The sequence below is a fragment of the Cannabis sativa genome, chromosome X, assembly GCF_029168945.1.
Source record: "Cannabis sativa cultivar Pink pepper isolate KNU-18-1 chromosome X, ASM2916894v1, whole genome shotgun sequence".
Lineage (NCBI taxonomy): Eukaryota > Viridiplantae > Streptophyta > Magnoliopsida > Rosales > Cannabaceae > Cannabis > Cannabis sativa.
Genome location: NC_083610.1, coordinates 5514608 through 5534581, shown reverse-complemented (window position 1 = coordinate 5534581; position 19974 = coordinate 5514608). Strand labels below are relative to the sequence as shown.

At 36.2% G+C, this 19974-nt stretch overlaps 3 protein-coding genes across 4 annotated transcripts; all 3 read right to left on the bottom strand.

The window, feature by feature from the left end:
- Positions 1 to 902: 902 nt before the first annotated feature.
- On the bottom strand, positions 903 to 4603 carry LOC133031858 (uncharacterized). Of its 2 annotated transcripts, XM_061105598.1 has the most exons (4): positions 3625 to 4603; positions 2255 to 3501; positions 1368 to 2152; positions 903 to 1288 (listed from the first exon to the last, which is right to left on the bottom strand). In XM_061105598.1, the coding sequence occupies exons 1-2, from the start codon at positions 4498 to 4500 to the stop codon at positions 2599 to 2601; spliced, it is 1779 nt and encodes a 592-aa protein (XP_060961581.1). In that variant the 5' UTR covers positions 4501 to 4603; the 3' UTR covers positions 903 to 1288; positions 1368 to 2152; positions 2255 to 2598. The 2 variants fall into 2 exon arrangements, with proteins under 2 accessions (XP_060961581.1, XP_060961580.1); XM_061105597.1 differs by having other exon boundaries at positions 903 to 2152.
- Positions 4604 to 5867: 1264 nt separating this feature from the next.
- LOC115706498 (ankyrin repeat-containing protein At2g01680) lies at positions 5868 to 7867 on the bottom strand. The gene is made up of 2 exons (XM_030634162.2): positions 7171 to 7867; positions 5868 to 6925 (listed from the first exon to the last, which is right to left on the bottom strand). The coding sequence occupies exons 1-2, from the start codon at positions 7762 to 7764 to the stop codon at positions 6125 to 6127; spliced, it is 1395 nt and encodes a 464-aa protein (XP_030490022.2). The 5' UTR covers positions 7765 to 7867; the 3' UTR covers positions 5868 to 6124.
- Positions 7868 to 7883: 16 nt separating this feature from the next.
- On the bottom strand, positions 7884 to 10931 carry LOC115718074 (ankyrin repeat-containing protein BDA1-like). The gene is made up of 2 exons (XM_030647039.2): positions 10140 to 10931; positions 7884 to 9448 (listed from the first exon to the last, which is right to left on the bottom strand). Exons 1-2 carry the CDS (start codon positions 10737 to 10739, stop codon positions 8603 to 8605), a joined length of 1446 nt encoding a protein of 481 aa, XP_030502899.2. The 5' UTR covers positions 10740 to 10931; the 3' UTR covers positions 7884 to 8602.
- Between the last annotated feature and the right edge of the window lie 9043 nt (positions 10932 to 19974).

Genomic DNA, 19974 nt, shown 5'->3' with positions numbered 1-19974 from the left:
TTTAATATTTTAGTTGCATTATAGTTTCTTTATAGTTTGTTTTTCGTTGTTATACATATTAACAGTTTTACACTTAATCCGCAGGTAAAACCAATAAACGAGACCATGTTCGAAGTCATTGAACTAACCAGATCATGGGTCATCAACCTCAAGGAGAAAACATGCAGTTGCAACAGATTCCAACTTGATGAGTTACCGTGTGCTCATGCGCTTGCTGTTATAAAAGAGATGAACTTGAATGTTTACAACTACTGTTCGGGTTATTACACCACGCGAACATGGCTTGAAACATACAGCGGCTCAACATATCCGGTACACAATCACACAACTTGGGATGTGCCACAAAACATAAAAGATATCATTGTTCTTCCACCAAACCAAAAAATAAGATCTGGAAGACCAAGGAAACGAAGGTTTTTATCTGAATGGGATACAAAAAAACATAACAGGTGCGGCAAATGTGGACAACACGGACACAATCGAAAGACATGCAACAATCAAGCAATAAAATAGATACATATGAAATATTTGAATTGTTTAATTTTGTGTGCAAATTCAAACAGGTTGATCTGTGATGTTCTAAATACATGGGATTTCATTTTTATGAAATTTGAAACAGTTTTTTAATAGTTTCAAAATCGTTTTGTTACAGTTGCGACCCTTTGTAAAATATTTAGTACCGGAATGACTTCTTCTTTACAGTTTTAAAGGCAGTCAGTCAATAATTGATAAAACATAACTTGAATAAAGGGAAAAGGATTAATGGAATACGAAGAATAAAAATACATTCATAGCACAATTTAGGAAAAATGAAAACATAGTTTGTATTCAGTTGGTTAATAGTTTCTCCATAGTTGTGCGACCGTATATAAGAACTTGAACAATTAAAAAAAACAAACAACTTTGGGAAATACAAACCTATACAATAAAGATATTATAAGGAGTAAATGTCAAATATCCTAAAAGTTTTAAACCAGGTACATAGTATAAAATCAAATATAATACCTACATTGAAACAACAACACTAAAAATTGTCTGGAAATAGATTCAACAAATAACAGAAAAGAGCCACCAAATTAAAAGATCCTATTTCTTCAATTTAGATGCCTTAGAAGACTTGGTTTGCTTCTCATCCTCGCTGTCAATACTTTCGTCAATTTTCCTTTGTCCGTACGAGAAGAAAAGTGAAGCAAGTCGGGTACGATAAACTTCGATGTCAAAGTCTGCAGGGACATCCTTTCCGTGGATAAAGAATTCAGCAAAGGCAGCAACATATGCCCCGCAATCACTATTAAAAAACAGAGAGAAAAAGTAAACAGTTTAGAAACTAAAAAACAACATAAAAGAAACTTAAAAGAAACACTCACTTCTTCTGCTGAGACGCAAGACCACTAAGCTCCACGATTCTGAATGGAGCTGTAGGGTCAGAAACTGAGGCAGGAGCTTGTGCTCTATTCTTCTAGAACCCAAGTAAATCGAAAAACAAAGGCAGCAGCACGGAATAAGCCTTCATCGCATTCCTAGCTGCGGCATTCATTTTCGCGGTCCTCAAAGAATTGTACAGAAACAACGTCCCTTTGTTCAAGTCAAGACGCCCAAAAACCCAATGACTTTCCCTTCTTAAATTGATGATGAAAAGCACATGATCGGCTTCATACCAAGGCTTGGAACAGGGAATGCGCATACCTCGGATGTAATGCGCAATTGGGTGGGCAGCGTGAATGTGTGACATCTTAGTCTTCATTGACTTGGCCTTGTTAAATTTGTGGTACAATGCTTGGATGGAATCATCAAAAAGACAATCAGTAGTTGCGAAATTCAATGTCACAGCGGAAGAATACTTACCTTTTTTTCAAAGGTAATAGAATATGGTGTTCATATGCTGAGAAAAAAAACAACACAGAAACACAAATGAAAAGGTTGAACAACTGTAAAAAAACTGAAATGCAGTATCAAAACTAAAAAACATTTATAAAGCAACTGAAAACAAACTACCATAACTACAATATAAATTGGAAACTTTACCGAGTCGTTCATAAACATGTCGCATGTGGCCAAATGGTAAAACCAAGTTTTATCCTCAACATAATCAACACCTAGCCTAAAACCCGGGGTAAATTTCTTTGCGCCGTCTTCATAACAATTATAATGCCTACAACAACAAAAAAAAACAAAAAAATAGCATTAAAACAGGAATAAAACTGAAAAAAAAAAAAAAACATAATACAAAAACAGATTTAATAAAAACAGTCACCTAGGATGTTTAAGCAATCCTTCACCAATCCAAGCGTCAAATTTTGCCTCAATCTCGGTAGATACGGGATCAGCAAAAGCATCATTAAGAGCATAAAGGCCCTTCACATAAGTCACCATTTTGAAATCCCTATCATCCCCAGCTGATTGAGAACCTGAGGACATAAGCTCCATTGGAGTGCTCCCGACATCAGCAGACCCGAAATCAACAAATGGAGATTTCAAGGCCGGAGCACGCTTCCTCTTATCCAACAGAGGTGTATCAGAGACAGTGTCCTCAGTTTCTTCATCAGTATGAAGGGCATCTGACTTTTCACCAACAACATCTGGATTGGGTGCGGGGACCTAAAAAATAAAGAATGCATTAAAACAGTTGAAAAACATACTAGAAACTAATGAGCAACCAAAAAGAAACCTAGTTTTTTTGAAAACAATTAAAAGTAAACTTACATGGATTTTAGCAACAGCCTCCAAGCCAGCCAACACAACTTGATCATCATCTATTTCAAGCTGGCTCAACCCATCAAAGAAATCGCCCCCCTTCAATCGAGACTCATCGCCCTTCGGCTTCTCAACATTCTTAACATTTTTATCACTCCCTCCAACATCCTCAGATGGATTCACATCAGCAGAAGGAACAGCAGTAACAGCCTTGTCAGCATCATCAGCATCCCCACCAACTTTAACCAACTCACCACCATCGTTGGAGTCGGAATCAATATTTTCTGGATCAGGCAATTGCTTCTCATCATCCTCGGCATCATCATCATCATCATCATCAGCATCATCATCAGAATCTTGAGTTACTAATTCATCCGATGACTTTCCCTGTATCAACCAACATAAATGAAACTTAAATAAAACAGTAAAGAAACTATACAAAAAAAAAATATAAAAAAACCTAAACAATAAAATAAGAATAAATACCTCATCAGAAGGACGACGATGAATGGCATTAACCTTCTCTTGGATATCCTTAATTACAGTCATTACGGATTTGAAATTAAAATCAACAAAACACCTCAATGAAATGAAGTCCTCGGCCAATGATGATTGATTCGAAATGAGCATCTCCAGCTTAGATTTCATCCAATCAATATCTGCTGAATCAGACTTCTTTGAAGATGACCCACCCTCGAAGGATTGCTTCGCTACACCACGTTCATCAATAGATTCATCGAGAAATAAACCGTCAAGTTGAAGCTGCTGCCTCTCTTCATCAGTAGGACGCATGTTTTTTATCTTCAACTGAACAGCATAATCAAACATAATATGAAAAAAAAATTAAAACAATTGGAAAAACCAAAAAATAACAACATAAATAAAACTGAAAAGAAACAGTAAAAAAACAGTAAAGAAACTGTAAATTACCTTCTCCAAAGGTAAATCAAAAATCTTGCCCTTCAAGTCTCGAAGGGTTGGATTTTTGGTGACGATGGTGTTGCTCCAGTTCAGAATCCTGGGAATAGAAGATGAAACTCTCTTACAGAAAGAGTTCACCATTGCAGGACAGCATTCATAAAACCAAACCGTGAAAACCCAAGGACATCCCAATGCCCTATACCAGCCATCATATTGGCCTCCCTTCTCTGCCTTTCTATTTTTCATAATGATCCCATGCTCGATCCTACCTTTGAATGAGTCAATTGTCAATTCAAATGATTCCCTACCCCAACAATACTCATCCCACCGACCGCTATCAACTACATCTAGAACAAACCTAGACACTTCTTTGTCAGGAGTATTGCTAAGAAGAAAACACTGAATGAAATACAAAACAGCCATTTTCAAACCAATAGACTCATCCAAACCCCACCGACTACCCAAAAAAGCATCCTCGATGGCTTTGTGGTCAATAGTTTTTACACCACGGAAACATGTTTCTACCAATTGATTTGTTTCCTGTGAAAACAACAACTTGTTGCAATCACCGAAACAATCTAAACCAAAAATCAAATAAAATTCTTCGGCACTAAACCGTATGCAACGGCCAGCAACCTTAGCCCAAAAATCTTTAGGATTGGGCTGTAAAACTTCCCTTAGTAATAAACTATGTACGACTTGCGGATGAAAAACAAACTCAGGCATATCCAGAAAATGCCCAAACTGAGTTTGACGAAACAAAGAAAGCAAATTAACAGATAAAGTGTTCTTAATATTATCTATCACAGAATAAACACTGGTGCATACACACTTAGATCTGTAAAAATCAGAAGGACTAAATTTACAGTCCCAAACCTGCAACATAACGAAAAAGGCCAAAATAAATTATAAATCCTAAATGAAACAGTATAAAAACTGTAATACAACTACAAACAAACTAAAACAAACTGTCAATGACAAACAACTACACATACAAAAACAAGAAAGACACGAAATCGTTTGGAAACATAAAAAAAACGAAACAACTAACCCTAAAGGAAATCGAAAAATGCAGTATAAAAAGAACAATAAAACTATATTAAAACAACAAACAAACTACAAAACATATACAACTATAGAAAAATATAGAGCAAAGATTTGAAAATCGTTTTGAAATCTAAAATATAACAGCAAACAACTAAACCTAATGAAAATCGAAAACACATCAAAACATACCATTAACAAACTATTAAAAACTCGAAAAGAAACTACGTACGACTGATTAAAAACACTAAAAACGAAAACAACACACATAACCTGTAAGCACAAAAAAACACTGAAAATAAAGAAAACAAAACCAAATTAAATAACAACACCCAGACCAGAATCAAATGAAATGTTCAAAACCAACAATAAATAGCTAAAAAATTTTAAAACATGAAACAAAATGCGCAAATGAAACCCTAAAATTACACAAAGCATAATGAACATGAAAACGCCAAAATCTGGGTAAAGTATAAATGAAGGAAAGGGGGAAACGAAAATAAAACCAAAAACCAACCTGAGTCCGATCTTCAGCATGTGTAATAGATTTTTGAAATTTTTTCCCAGAAATTTCTGGAACCGTGTGCTCCTCCAAGTTGAGCTTCGTTTTCTTCGAAGAATGGGGTCTCACACGCTTGGGCATTGGAGCTTCAAAATCAGAATCAAAATCTTCAATGATTGGGCGTTTACCCTTGGATTTGTTGGCCAACGATTTCTTGCCCATTTTTTATTTCTGTTTGAGAACTGGAGAAGGGGATGAAGATGAACGAGTGATTGCCATCCTATAAATAAGATTGAAAAAAACTGAAACAGAGAGGGAAAAACAGTTGCTAAATCGTGGGCTAAGAGGAAGTTGAAAATTCGTGGATGAACAAAAAAGAAGAGGGAAAAACGTGATAAATTATGGGTGGTTAATGGAGGTTACTTGAATTCAAATGAACTTAGAAAACAGAAATGAAGAATCGAAAATGAAATGAAAAGAAAATGAAAAAATAGAGGGAAGAGAGTATGATTTGATTGATGATGCATGGGGAGAGCACACGTGTATGCATGGTATGATGAGTAAGTGGTAAATGTGTAATAAAAATAACTTTGTAAATAGAAATGTAGTAATAGGCGTGTGAGGGTAATTTTGTAATAAAGTGTCTAAAATGAATTTTTCATGTAAAAATTTCTTAAAAGAAACTACCTACTAAAAATTTGCATGATATCTTAATAAAATTACAATATATGTTACGATAATAACAAATTCAAATTATAACATCCAAATACCGAAAATATAATATAGTACATTGATATGTATATCCTTTTTAAGGGCACACCCCTTAAAAGGTATAGAAAACACAGACACATCCATATATTTTTCAATCTATATAAATATATTTATATATATATTCTACACCAACATATATATATCACATTGAAGTAGTTTCCACATCTTTAGCATTGTTTTGTTTTCTTCTACTCATTCTCTTCTCTTGATGATTAGGTTTCGTAACCATTTAAACAGCTTTACAACAATATGAATCGCTTGAAGTAGCATAGTCACATGCATGACTATAATCCAACCTATTAATAAAAATGTGATAACGTGACATGGAGTACTGTGAAAATCATGTCTTGGAGCGGTAACAACAATAGCAATAAGGTATGTTATGGTCATTGCTGTTACAGTCACCCACAAAATTATTGTTAAGATCCACATTAAGAATTTGCGACAAAAGGGCAAGCCTGTGACGAGAAGTAAAATTATACTCAATGATCCAGCAAAACCAATTGTGTTAGTAACCAAGTAAGCATGATAAGGATATATGTTTCCGTAATAACTTATTATTGACTCCCCTGCAGAGTGGGGAATATTTTCGGAACCATTATCTTCCCAAAGACCGCCTGGAGGACTTATTCCGGCCTGAAAAGCCATAGTGGCAATAAGGGAAGCAACAATCATTAACGATTCTCTCTTTTTAGCTAGCCAGTAGTATTCTGGATTCGATGTTCCCTTACTATTGTCCTCTTGATTTTTTCGTATTTGATGAACATGATCATGAGGAATCTTGAGGCTAGCTTTGGCAGCTTGAATAATAGGCCTTTTAATAGATAAGGGTTGATCTATGGTTCGTGAAGCTCCATAAGATCGAAGAGACTCTACAATGTCAAAGTCTTTCTCGCTTCTTTGACTCTGCGCTAAAATGTCTAATGCAGTGAACATGTTTGAATTGACCGCGTTGACTTCTATTTTAGTATTTGTAAGCAAATACTTTACCGTCTGATGAGTAATAGAAGAAAAAGAAAAACTAGTTAAAAATTCAAATTTTAATAAGGAAGGAAAATAAGAAAGAGAAATGAAAATGGAAATATGCATATAAAAATATTAATAAAACAAGCTATATGCATAAAAAAAATTTCATTTCATTCCAATACTTTAAAATATATATAATTAAACAACGTTCATTAACTAAACCCTAAACACTTATGCTCATTAAATTAAAATTGTTGTAGTACATTACATACCTCAATTTGTTTATTAGCTACGGCCAAATGCAAAACAGTCATACCATAATTATCTTTGGCATTCACAAACTGGTAATCATCAATAACATCCACCAAAAGCTTCATAGCTTCAAACTGATTATGCCTCACACAAATATGCAAAATGGTCCCACTACTTCGACCCTTCAAATTGACTTGGGCAGCTTCGGGAGCTACTTTGAGTAGCTCTCTCAACACATCAAGTCGCCCTCTCATGGCAGCAAGATGAAGAGGGTTTCTCCCCTCTTCATCCCAAGCAACGCACAAGAGTTCATGGTCAATAATTGAAAGTAATAGTTTGACTGTTTCAAGGTGGTCGTTCGCCACTGCCAAGTGGAGTGGTGTAGAGTGCCACATGTCAAGTTCTTTAGCGAGCTCAGGCTTGTGACTGATGATCTCTTTGACAAAATCTACATGGCCGAGCATAGCCGCCACATGAAGAGGTGTCTCTGAAAAACTATTATTGTTGATGAGAAAAGGTCTATCGAGAATTAAAGTATCTTGTTGAAGAAGTTCCCGTAAAGTGGCGACCTTCCCTTCCCGGGCAGCTCGGTAGAGCAAGCTACTACTGTCCATGTTTTTTTATACTAAGAACTTAGGGCACTTTGAGAGAAAACTTTATTACTTTGATTGAAAAAAAGAATAGCATGTTCATTAATTATATACATTCATATTTTACCTTAAGTAAAATGATATGCACTTTTTTACTAATGTTAAAAAATTTACATAAATGCTATCTACCTAACATTTTGATCTCATGTCATATTAACCATATACTTTTGCATAATAATTGTGTGGGGTGAAGTTTGTGAACATAAGGACTGTTTTGAAACGTGGCTATTAATGTGTTGAAACATGTTTTATAAATAGGGCTTATTATTGAGTTGACACGTGCCCTATTATAACTAAATTTTTATCAAGTGATTTTTTGTTTGTATATGCAACTCTTCAATAATTTTTGTTTTTTGTTTTTTTATGGAAGAGAAGTGAATAAATTTTGTTGATAAGTGCATATATAATATATTATACATTTTTACGTGGACAAAGCCATGTGATAGATGCCCTACATTGGTATGTACTATTTTACACATTTAGATTTTTCCAAGAATATGGTACGTACTAGAAATAATGTTAAAAATAACAGAAATGCTAAAGAATATTAGTTTAATATTTTTATAAGGTATAATATTGTTATTGGTGTAATTTAATATCGAATCTTATTTATTTTACTTTAATAAATATTATAAAAAATTGCTAACTAATTATAAGGTAACACTTTATTGTAGTATTTGACATCATAAGTAAGTGCCTCATAATAATACTCTAAATATAATTTGGTACTCCTGTTTTGTAAGGATGAATTTAAGAATAAAACATTATTAGAAGCTAGCTAAAAAATATAGCACCAATATTATTACATTGAAGAATCCCAATTTGTAAGGATGAATTTCTTCCTTCTTGCCATGAAAACATTTAGCAACCATTTAAAAAGAATTATGGCAAGACGAATTGTATGGAGTAGTGCAATTACAATCATAACCCCGCCCCAACTTATTATTAAAATCAAAACCACACGAACGACAATGTTCATATTATTATTTGGAGCGACAACACAAATGGCGATAACATAAGTAATGGTCATAGCTGTTATGGTGACCCACAAAATCACGGTTAGAATCCACATGAAGAATTTGCGACAAAAAGGCAAGCCTGTGACGAGTAGTAAGATTATGCTTAATGATCCAACAAACCCTACAGTGTTACTATATAAGTATGAATGATATAAAAAAGTTTTGTTCTTGTAGTAACCCATTATTGACTCTCCAGCAAAGTGATTATTAGATGGAGAGTCGGCTATTGTGACATTGGAAACTGGCGTAGATGAGTTATCATCTTGCCAGAGACCGCCTGGAGGATTTGTTCCAGCCTGAAAAGCCATGGTGGCAATGAGGGATGCGACGACCATTAGTGATTCTCGCTTTCTAGTTAGCCAATTTTCTGGTTTTCTTACTTTCTCTTCTTGAAATTTCTCTTTTCGGTTAACGTGATGAACCTTGATGTTATTTATGACTTGATTAGGTCTATGTGTTGGTAAGGGTGGATCTATGGTTCGTGAAGCTCCCACAGATCGAAGACATTCTGAAATGTCAAAATCTTTCTCGCTTCTTTGACTCTGAGCCAAGATGTCCAAAGCTGTAAATTTGTTTGCGTTGACATCATTAACTTCAATTCTAGTATTTGTAACCAAATACTTTATTATCTGATCAATAAGCAACACAAAGAAACTAATTAAGTTATTTTAAATTATGTAGCTATAGTATTTGGTAAAATATTGTTTTTAGTGATCACTTTGCATAATAATATTTTATTTATTTTGTAAAATAATCTTTAGACATTCTCAGCACTTTTACAAAAATTCTCAACATTCCGATAGAAGGTTATGATAATGTAAAAAATTATGGGTTAATACTATTTTGGATCCTGTGTTTTACAAAAGTATTACTGATTAGACCATCTGTTTTAATTGACAAAATAGACCTTGTATTTTCCAAAAGGACATAAATAGGATCTTGAGCTTAATTTTCGATAATTTTTGTCAATATAACCAACTTGAATAATATTCCTAACATGTACAGATGCAATAAGTTTTGTTATAAGACATAGATCGAGTTATTATTAAGTTTTATTTTGACAGAAAATTAATTCAAGGTACTATTTAGTACTATTTTAGAAAATATAGGGTCTTAATTATTATTTATTAAAACAGATGGTCCAATCAGTAATTTTGCAAAATACATAATCTAAAATGTTATTTTAACAAAAATTAATAAGTAAAAATATTAATATTAGAAAAATAATTTATTTTTCATCCAATACTCCTACATAGTGTAAATAACAATTGAAATATAAAACAAATGTAATCCCCATTAAAATTAGTTTGTGTAACATACCTCAATTTGCTTAAGAGCCACAGCTAAATGTAAAATGTTCATGCCATAATCATCCTTAGCATTCAAAAAATGATAATCATCCATAACGTTCACCATAAACTTCAAAACTTCGAATTGATTATATTTCACACAAACATGCAAAATATTTTCACTCCGGCCTGCTAAATTAACTTGACCTGCCTTCGGAGCCACTCTGAGTAGCTCTCTCAACACGTCAATTTTTCCTCTCATAGCTGCAAGGTGCAAAGGGTTTCTCCCTTCTCTATCCCAAGCATAACACAAGACTTCATGATCAATATTATTCGAAAGTAATACTTTGATCGTCTTAAGGTGGCCCTTTGCAGAGGCCACATGGAGCGGTGATGAACCCCACATGTCAAGTTCTTTGGCGAGCTCAGGCTTGCGAATGATGATCTCCTTAACAAAATCTACATGATCGAGCATAGCCGCTACATGAAGAGGAGTCTCAGAGAAATTATTATTATTGTTGATAAAGATGAGCCTATCGAGAATCAATCTGTCTTGTTGAAGAAGTTCTCGTAAAGTGACAACGTTTCCTTCGTGTGCGGCTTCATATAGCAAACTAAACATTCTCTCCATTGATTAGGTTATAAAAGAATTATGAAAGCTGAGTTTGTTAGAAGGATAATTTGTTATGAAATAGCTCTTTAAAAAGCTTGACTTGCTAAATAATGATAATGAAATAATTTCTTGTAAGAGAAGTCAATGAAATGAAATAAATTATTCACATACGTTACATATATCCAATTCAACACTTGTTACAATTTTATATAACCTTTCATACGATAGCAAAATGTTTCAATAAAATATATGATATTTTTTATATATATTAATTTTATCCATTTGAAGGTAAGTGGACATAAATAATTGGAAGTCAATAGAATTAATAAATTGGCACTAGACTATAAGAAAAGTTACCTAGTGAATAGAATTTTTGTGACTAAAATTTAATACACTATTTAAATACAAATTGTTACTAAAATTTCATTTTATTCACAACAAATTATTATCATTATTATGTAAAAAAAAAAAATTACCCTCACTATTAGTGTGGCACTTTTTAATGATAACATAATTAAGAAAACAAATGTATATTTTTAGTCACGACTTTTTTAATTTTACTTACAAATTTTTTTTAGTGCTGCATAGACAGCTTAATAGTTCATCATTAATAGAAAATTTCAAATTTGTATCTCTCTTTTCTCAACATATATATATCCAAAAACAAATATTGGGCATCAATTGGTGATGAGTTTCCATATTGATTTTAAAAGGGTTGCATAATTCAGTCATGTTTATTATATACTTTGATAAAATAATAATAAAATATAAGTAATAATAATATATACACATATAAATTACATACAAATTTGACATATATTTATAACTCATTCTTAAATAAAATTATTAATTTTTTTTTTTTTTTTGAGTAAAATACCTGTTATTATAAATTAGAAATAGCATTCATTTACAATAACAGAGCAAATTGGAGGAGGGATTTCCTCAAACCAAGAACAAGCCTCATCCACCCCTAAAGCAAACTTTGCCAAACCATGAGCAGCCATATTGGCCGAATGTTTGACAAGTGAGATAGTTACATTAGGGAGAAAGGATAAGAGACAAGAGATATCTACAATCAAATCATGAAAAGATGAGATTGAATTGAAGGGAGCTCGTAAAGCATTAACCACCATCAGTGCATCGGATTCAACATGAGTCAATGGAAGTTGATGTTGAATTGCCCAATTGAAACTATGAAAAAGAGCAGAGGCTTCCATTTCATGTGAGCTAAAGTTTCCCACAAGTTTCTTTGAAAGAGCAGCCACAACATTACCATTAGAATTCCTAATTATAGCACCAACACCGATTATACCTTTGGTAGAGTCGACAGCAGCATCGACATTCATTTTGAAGTGACTAAGATCATGTGGTCGCCACAGTTGAGCAGCAGGGACTGCTTGCATTGGAGGCTGTGGTGTCGAGCTTTGAGCAGCAGCTGCAGAACCCGAATTCTGGTGTGACTGGTGCAGAGAGGTAGAGGCAGAAGGTGCTGATATTCCATGCCTTAGCTGAGCAGTTCTGTAGTTGGTGAGGTAGATGACAGCAAAGGAAGCTAACTCTTTAGCAGGCCTTGCTTGTTGTCCATGAACGACACGATTTCGTTCATTCCATATAGTCCAAAGGGTACAAAACAGTTGCTCCATTTCAGCCTTAGAATATAATGTTGAAAGATGAAAAAGGTAGTCACCTTTGTACATAGCAGCAGCATGTTGCCAATCAAAAGTCAGACCAGAGTTTCGCCACACAGCTTTAGCGTTACGGCAATGAAAAAGAGCATGTCCAACTGATTCCCATGCTTGTTTACAGACTGAGCATGTCGAGTCAATAATAACTTTCCTTTTGACCAGCGAAGTGGCAACAGGGAGCGCATCATGAATAGCCCTCCAAGCAAAGATTTTAACTTTTGGTGGGAGTTGCAAAGACCAAAAGAATTTCCACCATGATGAGTCAACACTATTGCTTGAACCTTGATCACTTGCATCAAGACTAGCAGCAACATGGTAACCCGAATTTACCGTATAGAAGCCACTGCTATTATGATGCCAAATAAGAAAGTCACGGCTGCCAAAAAAACTCAAAGGAATGGTTAAAATTCTTTCCACATCCAAAGGAGTGAAATACTGATGTAGGAGGGGTACATTCCATTGTCTTTCCTCAGTAATAAGATTTGCAACTACACCATTGGGAGGACCTTTGCAATGATAAGGCAAGAAAGTGCTATGCCCCGGTAACCAAGGATCGAAACCCGACTGAATAGATCTACCATCACCAACTTTCCAACGTAGCCCTTTCACAAGGAGCTCTCTAGCCCAATGAATCCCTTGCCATGTAAGAGACGGGGAGTGACCCAAAGAAGCTTCCAAAAAACTGTTATTGGGAAAGTACTTGCTCTTGAGGACACGGCTAAGGAGTGAATCAGGTTTTTCGTAGATGCGCCAAGCTTGTTTAGCAAGGAGTGCCTGATTGAAGTGAATGAAAGAGCGGAAACCCATACCACCATCTGATTTGGATTTACAAAGAAGATTCCACGATCACCAATGGATTTTTGAGCCATTTTCATTTAAATCCCACCAGAAATTTGCCATCATGGATTCCACTTGCTTGCAGAAATAGGTTAGTAACCGGAAACAACTCATGGCATATGTAGGTATTGACTGAACAACAGCTTTTAAAAGTACCTCTCGACCCCCTGCTGAAAAAATCTTCTCATTTCAGGTATTCATCAGCTTCCAAATCTTCTCTTTAATGTGGTTGAACATCTCTTTTTTATCCCTACCAGAGTAAGAAGGCAGACCCAGGTACTTTTCATGACATTCACAGATTGGCATAGAAAGTTGTTGATGAAAAAACACTTGGGCAGCAAGAGTGGTATTTGGAGAGAAGGACATAACCGATTTAGCCAAATTAAGTTCCTGACCAGAAGCTTTGTGGTAGGTGTCCAAGACCCTCTTAATAGCAAGACAGGATCTCTCATTAGTGTGACAAAAAAGAAGGGTGTCATCAGCAAAGAACAAATGAGTGATTGGAGGAGCATGACGTGTCAACTTGAAACCCAAAAGATTGCCAGATTCCTGCTCATGTTGTAAAAGTCTAGAGAAGCCTTCAGAGCAAATCAAAAACAAGTATGGTGATAATGGACATCCTTGTCGAAGACCTCGGGATGGAGTTAACTCACCCATAACTTCACCATTAATGAGAAATGAGAAGCTATTAGTAGTAAGGCAACACATGATTAACGAAATCCATCTTTCAGCAAACCCCATTTTTCGCATAACTTCTTCAATGAACTTCCACTCCACCCTATCGAAAGCGTTACTCATATCAAGCTTAAAAGAGGCAATACCATGGCGACCAGCCGTTTTATTCTTAATGGCATGTACCAACTCAAAAGCCACCAATACATTGTCGGTGATCAAGCGGTTGGGTAAGAAAGCACTTTGAGCTTCAGAAATAACCAATGGAAGAGCAAGCTTAAACCGAGATACTGGCACCTTGGTGACCAGTTTAAAGATCACATTACAGAGGCTAATTGGTCGAAAATCTTGCATGCGATGAGCTTTCTTGACTTTGGGGATCAAAGTAATGATTGTCTTGTTGAGATTAGTAGGGTCGGCATGATCATTAAGGATGCTGAGAACAACCTTTGTTACGAGATCACCAACAACAACCCAATTCTTTTGATAAAACATAGCTGACATGCCATCAATCCCCGGACTTTTATCAGCCCCCATAGTGTGCAAAGCAGAGTAAACTTCATCCGATGTGAAAGACTTAATGAGTGAGTCATTCAAGTCATCACCTACCATTGTTGGAATGCAAGAGAGTGTGGAAGTAAGGGTCACATCATCTATGTTTGAGGCTGTAAAAATGTCAGCAAAATAGGCTTGAACAACAGTTGCAATGGCCTCCTTGGAATGAACTTGTTTACCCGAATCAGTGAGAAGGAACTTGATTTTGTTGGTCGACTTCCGAGAAGATGCCTTAGCATGGAAAAATTTAGTGTTTCGATCGCCACAAGAAAGCCAATCAACCCTTGATCGTTGATGCCAATATACCTCTTCTTGCTCAAGTAGATCTTCAAGGACAGATTCCACACTTTGCAATTCTTGGACATGATCACTGGTGCGAAAAGTACTGTTATTTAAATCAGCCACTTTAGATTGCAAAGCATTGATATTTTTCTTCATTTTACCATACTTTCCAATATGCCAACTTTGTAAATTTTTTGCACAAGAGCTTAAACTATGTACCATGGCAGCAATCGGGTCAGCAGAAAAATTAATATTCCAACTTTTTGAGATGATTTCAGCACTTTCAAGGTCGGCCAGCCACAGTTTCTCAAAGCGAAATCTACTTCTGCTCTTTGCTGAAGTATCGGGCAGTGTGGCACAAGAAAAAACAGCTGCAATGGCTCTATGATCGGAGTGGTAATAGTCCAAGTGTTCAACAGTTGGAGCAAGGAAAAAAGATAGCCAATGATTGTTGACAAAACACCAATCAAGGCGCTCCTTAAGTGTATGTACAGCAGTCCGGTTTTTAATCCAAGTAAAAGGATCACCAATGTAAGGCACTTCTTGTAGAAAACATTTATCCAAAGTAGATCGAAAAGCCTCCATTTGAGATTCACGTCTCAAACCACCACCCGATTTGTCATTATTGGACAAAATTTCATTGAAATCACCCATAGTAAGCCAAGGTAGAAGTGGAGCAACATCGCCAAATCGCTGAAATAAAGTCCAAGAGTCCGATTTATTAGCAATCTCAGGAGCACCATAAAAGCCTGTAAAATGGAAGTTCGGCCAGCCATTAAATTTCATGTAACAGTCAAAGAAAGCTGGTCCCATATTCAGCAAAGTAACATCAACCGCATCTGTCCAAAAAAAGCATTAAACCACCACTCAATCCAACCCGAGGTACCTCAAGACCATTGGAATAATGTAAAAGCTGTCGGATTCTAGAAATAGAATTTTGAGCGAGTTTTGTTTCCATAAGGAACAAAACATGGGGATATTGTTGTTGAACAAGCAATCTAAGGTGTCGTAATGCATTCGGGTTCCCCAATCCCCGTGCATTCCAGCTTATTATTTTCATGATGAGTTGCGGGGTTGCCTTGTGTTACGTGCAGTCTATGATGGCACGTTACAAGCTAAGTGATACACACAAGTTGGCCAAGTGGTGGTCAAGTGGTGGCGCATGATGTGGTGCATGCAGGTGGCATGCTGATGCTTAGTTTGTATGCAGTGGCATTTTCGCAAATATCTTCAATATTGTCCGGATCGGGACGGGACTTGGTATTCGCCATTTATTTGGGTCTACAAATAGAATGGTGCAATCGGTTTGGCGAAACTAGGTGATTTGATATATGGTGCTTCCCATATGTCTACAGAGCAAAAATCATCTATGTTCCTGGTAGAAGGCTAAAAGCTCAGAATGCTCTTTAAGGGGGTACCCTGGTGTCAGCTCTCCACCACCCCTTGCACCTTTGTGCTAAGTGAGCAACTACTAGCCAGTGGGGACTAGTAGGGCTGGCATATGAGGACCACGAGGGGACTCATATGTCTCCATGAGTTGGAGTACTCATGGACATTATTGGGCCGACTCGGTAGTGCGTCGAAGAAAGCTACCAGAGGTTCAATGGTACGTTTCCCTTGGCTTGTCGGTATGCCGCTTGCACGGGACGTAGCCTAGATCCTCAAAGAGACATCGTGGTGCGCCTAGGCCACGAGTCTCAACACGAGATGACACGGGTAGTCATTCGTGGACTAGTTTGCATACACGCATGGGACGGATGCACCATGTTGGAAAGGGACAGAGGTCTAATGTATGCAACTAGTTTGGTGGCTTGTCTTGAGGGCCTGATAACATGCGTGGAGGCATGGCGCCTTGAGGATTGGTCCATGGACGTATGGGAGTCCTTGGGCGACGAGGGAGACTATTCAGACAGTATCGAATGGGGCATGATAGAGGCGTTGGCACGTTAACTTGGTGTTGGCATCTTGCCACCCATGCTACCTTGGTCACGAGTGACAAGGTGAGCGTCGGTGTTGGGATTTGTCTTACCATGGTGGGAACCTATGGTCAGTGTGAGTATCTTGGCTAGAGAGCCTCGATGCATGAATGCACTCATGGATGCTTGCGAGCATGACTCGGTGAGAGTTGTTCGAGAGACGGAAGTGTGCACGAGGCACACGGTCGCGCGAAAAATGAGCCCATTGTTACTCGGATGGTTGGAAGGCTGACCTTGGCTTAGAGAAGTCAAGGTGTCGCACGGGTGTTTCGCTGCCTAAAAAGGTGAGCCCGTGACACCTTGCAACCTCCGCAATTGAGTCATTGGAGAAGCTTGAATCCTCAAAATCGGAAACTAGAGTCTCAATATCCTCATCTCTTGACAAAGGAGAAGAAGATGGATTATTGGTATTGCGACATCTCTTAAGCAATTTTCGCATGGAGAGAGAGTCATTTGGCCGTTTAGAGGTGGTATTTGGTGAGTGATTTTCTTTAGCAAAAGAAACAGCAGTGGCGGAGTGCGTGGCAAGGTGCTGTGAAGGCATGGTGAGGGTGTTTTGCTGAAGGTGTGGGGTTATGGCAATAGAATTGAGAACTGGTGGGTAAGTTGCAAAAGTAGAGGAGTGAATGTCAGGCACATAAATATGTGAGAGGTCTGTGAATAATGGAGGTGCTGAGGTAATTGATTTGGAGGCAGTGAGTGGGCAGGAAGCAAGTGATGTTGGGTGATTCTCAAGAATTTTCTGTTTGCCTTTAACATCAACATTTTGAGAGAGGGGCTGACTTAAGGAAGGTTGTGTGGAGTCGGAAATGGGCATGGTTTTTTGAAAGGAAACTGTTATTTGGTGGAGGTTGTTGATTGGGTGAGATGCAGTAAGATATTAGGGATGTAAGTGGGGGCCTGTCACGGTTGGAGTTAATAGTATTGGGAATGGAAGGATAGCAATTGGTGTGACCAGCAGTGACATTGATGTGGTTAATTGGGGGGATTGATAATGGTTAGGAGGGCGTGTGTGGGAAGTAAGCACTGTCAGGGAGTCAAAAGCATTATTATTGACAACACTTCTTGGATTAGGGGCAGCATTAGAAGATTCACCTTGATAGAGGGTAGATGGATGGGGCTGAGATCTTGAAACCAAATTAGGAATAGATGACACTAGAGCCTTGCGAGCAAGTCGGGTAACAAAAGGCCAGGCATTAGCTTTAAAAAAATCTGTTCTATACTTATCATAACCCGTTGTTGGAAGCCTAGCACCCTTCATCCATGGTCCGTACTCCAAATCATCATCATTACCATTGTCCATCCTTTCCATAAAAGCAACACATTTTTCAAAAGGGTGTCCAATGACTCCACACTCAAAGCAAAATTCCGGTAGACGCTCATATCGAAAATCAATCCAGAAATCATCTTTAATACGGGGCAAACTAATCATCCGCCCTCTAGGGAGCGGTTTGTTAACCAAAAGCTTAACCCGAATTCGAAGAAAGGGGCCCCATCCTTCATCAAGGGACTCCTCATGAACATCGACATATTCACCAATGATATTCCCCAAAGCCTTGGCAAGAGTTTTGGATTTGCTAAGAAAGGGTAGTTGATACACTTGAACCCAAAAGCAAGTAGAATTGAAGGTATTGGCTGAGGCATTTTGCAGAGCATCTGGTGTGCAGAAAACCACAAGATGATTTTGAAAGTGCCATGGCTCCTTATTCATAACCCGGAATTGATCTCCTTCACAGCCGAAGGTGACCTTAAAATACTCATCCCTATATTCAGTGATAGTAACCGAAAAACGACCCCTCCAATGATCGGACATTTGGTTGATAAAAGTGGGCTTGTGGACATAATTGTGGGTGATGACTCTAGCAAGGAGAGTAGGGGTTGGGATGGTATTGGTGGAAGGACTCACATCATCATGGAGAAGGAAGACTGAATGTTCTTCATCAATTAATTTCAAAGTGGAATCCATAGAGTGGAGGAGAGGATCAATGTCTGAAGACATGACAAAAACTGCTGGTGCAAACAGAGGAAGGACGGGGAGGAAGGGAAGAGACGGCGGTGGAGGATGGGAGGAACTGCCAGTATCACGGGAGGGAAAGGAAGAAGTTTGAAAAGGTAGTTAAATTGCTAAAAAACTGTTAAAATTGCATAAACTGCTACAGACCCAACACAGGACACAAGGACACCTGCTAACTTTATCTAAAGGTTTTACTTAATAACTAAATAAAATCATTAGTTAATTATGCACATATATTATTATATTAATTAAGAGGTAACTTAACCTAAAATAAATGCAGAGGAAGAAATATAACCAAAAAAAAAAAAGTTGGATATGAAGTCATTGTTAGTAATAACTATTGGAAATAATTTTTTTTATTGTGAATATTTAATTATATTATTTAATATATATTTGACTAATTTATCCAATAATAAATCATCAATAAAATAAAGAAGTGTATTTGCTTTCTCAGTGTTCTAACTTGTTTTATTAATTTAGTAAAATAAGAAATGCTTGATTGATTGAATTTATTTAGCCTAACTTTGAACTAGAAAAAAAAATATCACTTGGAAAAAAATACTTAATTTCAATGTAGGTAATACTTAGGGATAAAATATATGCTATATGTATACCTAACAATAATGTGTGATGTTTGCCAAAATATGAAAACACAATAATATCTCAATTAATTAGTACCTACAAAGTCAATGCATTTGGTTTTGTAAATATAAATAAAATAGCGTGTTTACACATTCGGTATCCTGTATTTTATTTAAATACAAATTTAGTACCTTGTATTTTTAATAATACTTATTTAGTACTTTATATTTTAAAATCGTACCTATTTATTTAGTACCATAAATTCAATTTTTTTCTGATAAAATTTTATTAATACAATTAACAGTCTAAAATTTAATTTTGAATTCAAATTTAATTATTTGATTATATATAAGTGAGAACTGTTTGGTTAAATTGATAAAATTGTATTGATTAAATTTTATTTTAGGGTACCAAATATGTAAAATTTAAAAATATGAGGTATCAATTAAATATTATTAAAAATACAAGGTACCAAATATATTTTTCATAAAAACATAAGGTACTAAATGAGTATATTCCCATATAAATATATTTATGTATGTATATCAAAATTAGATTACAAAATGGAGTAAAATAAATTCTATTTTTATTAGAGAAACACTTAAAATTAATAGACATTGAAGGTTATATGAAAATAGGTTTCATTCCAT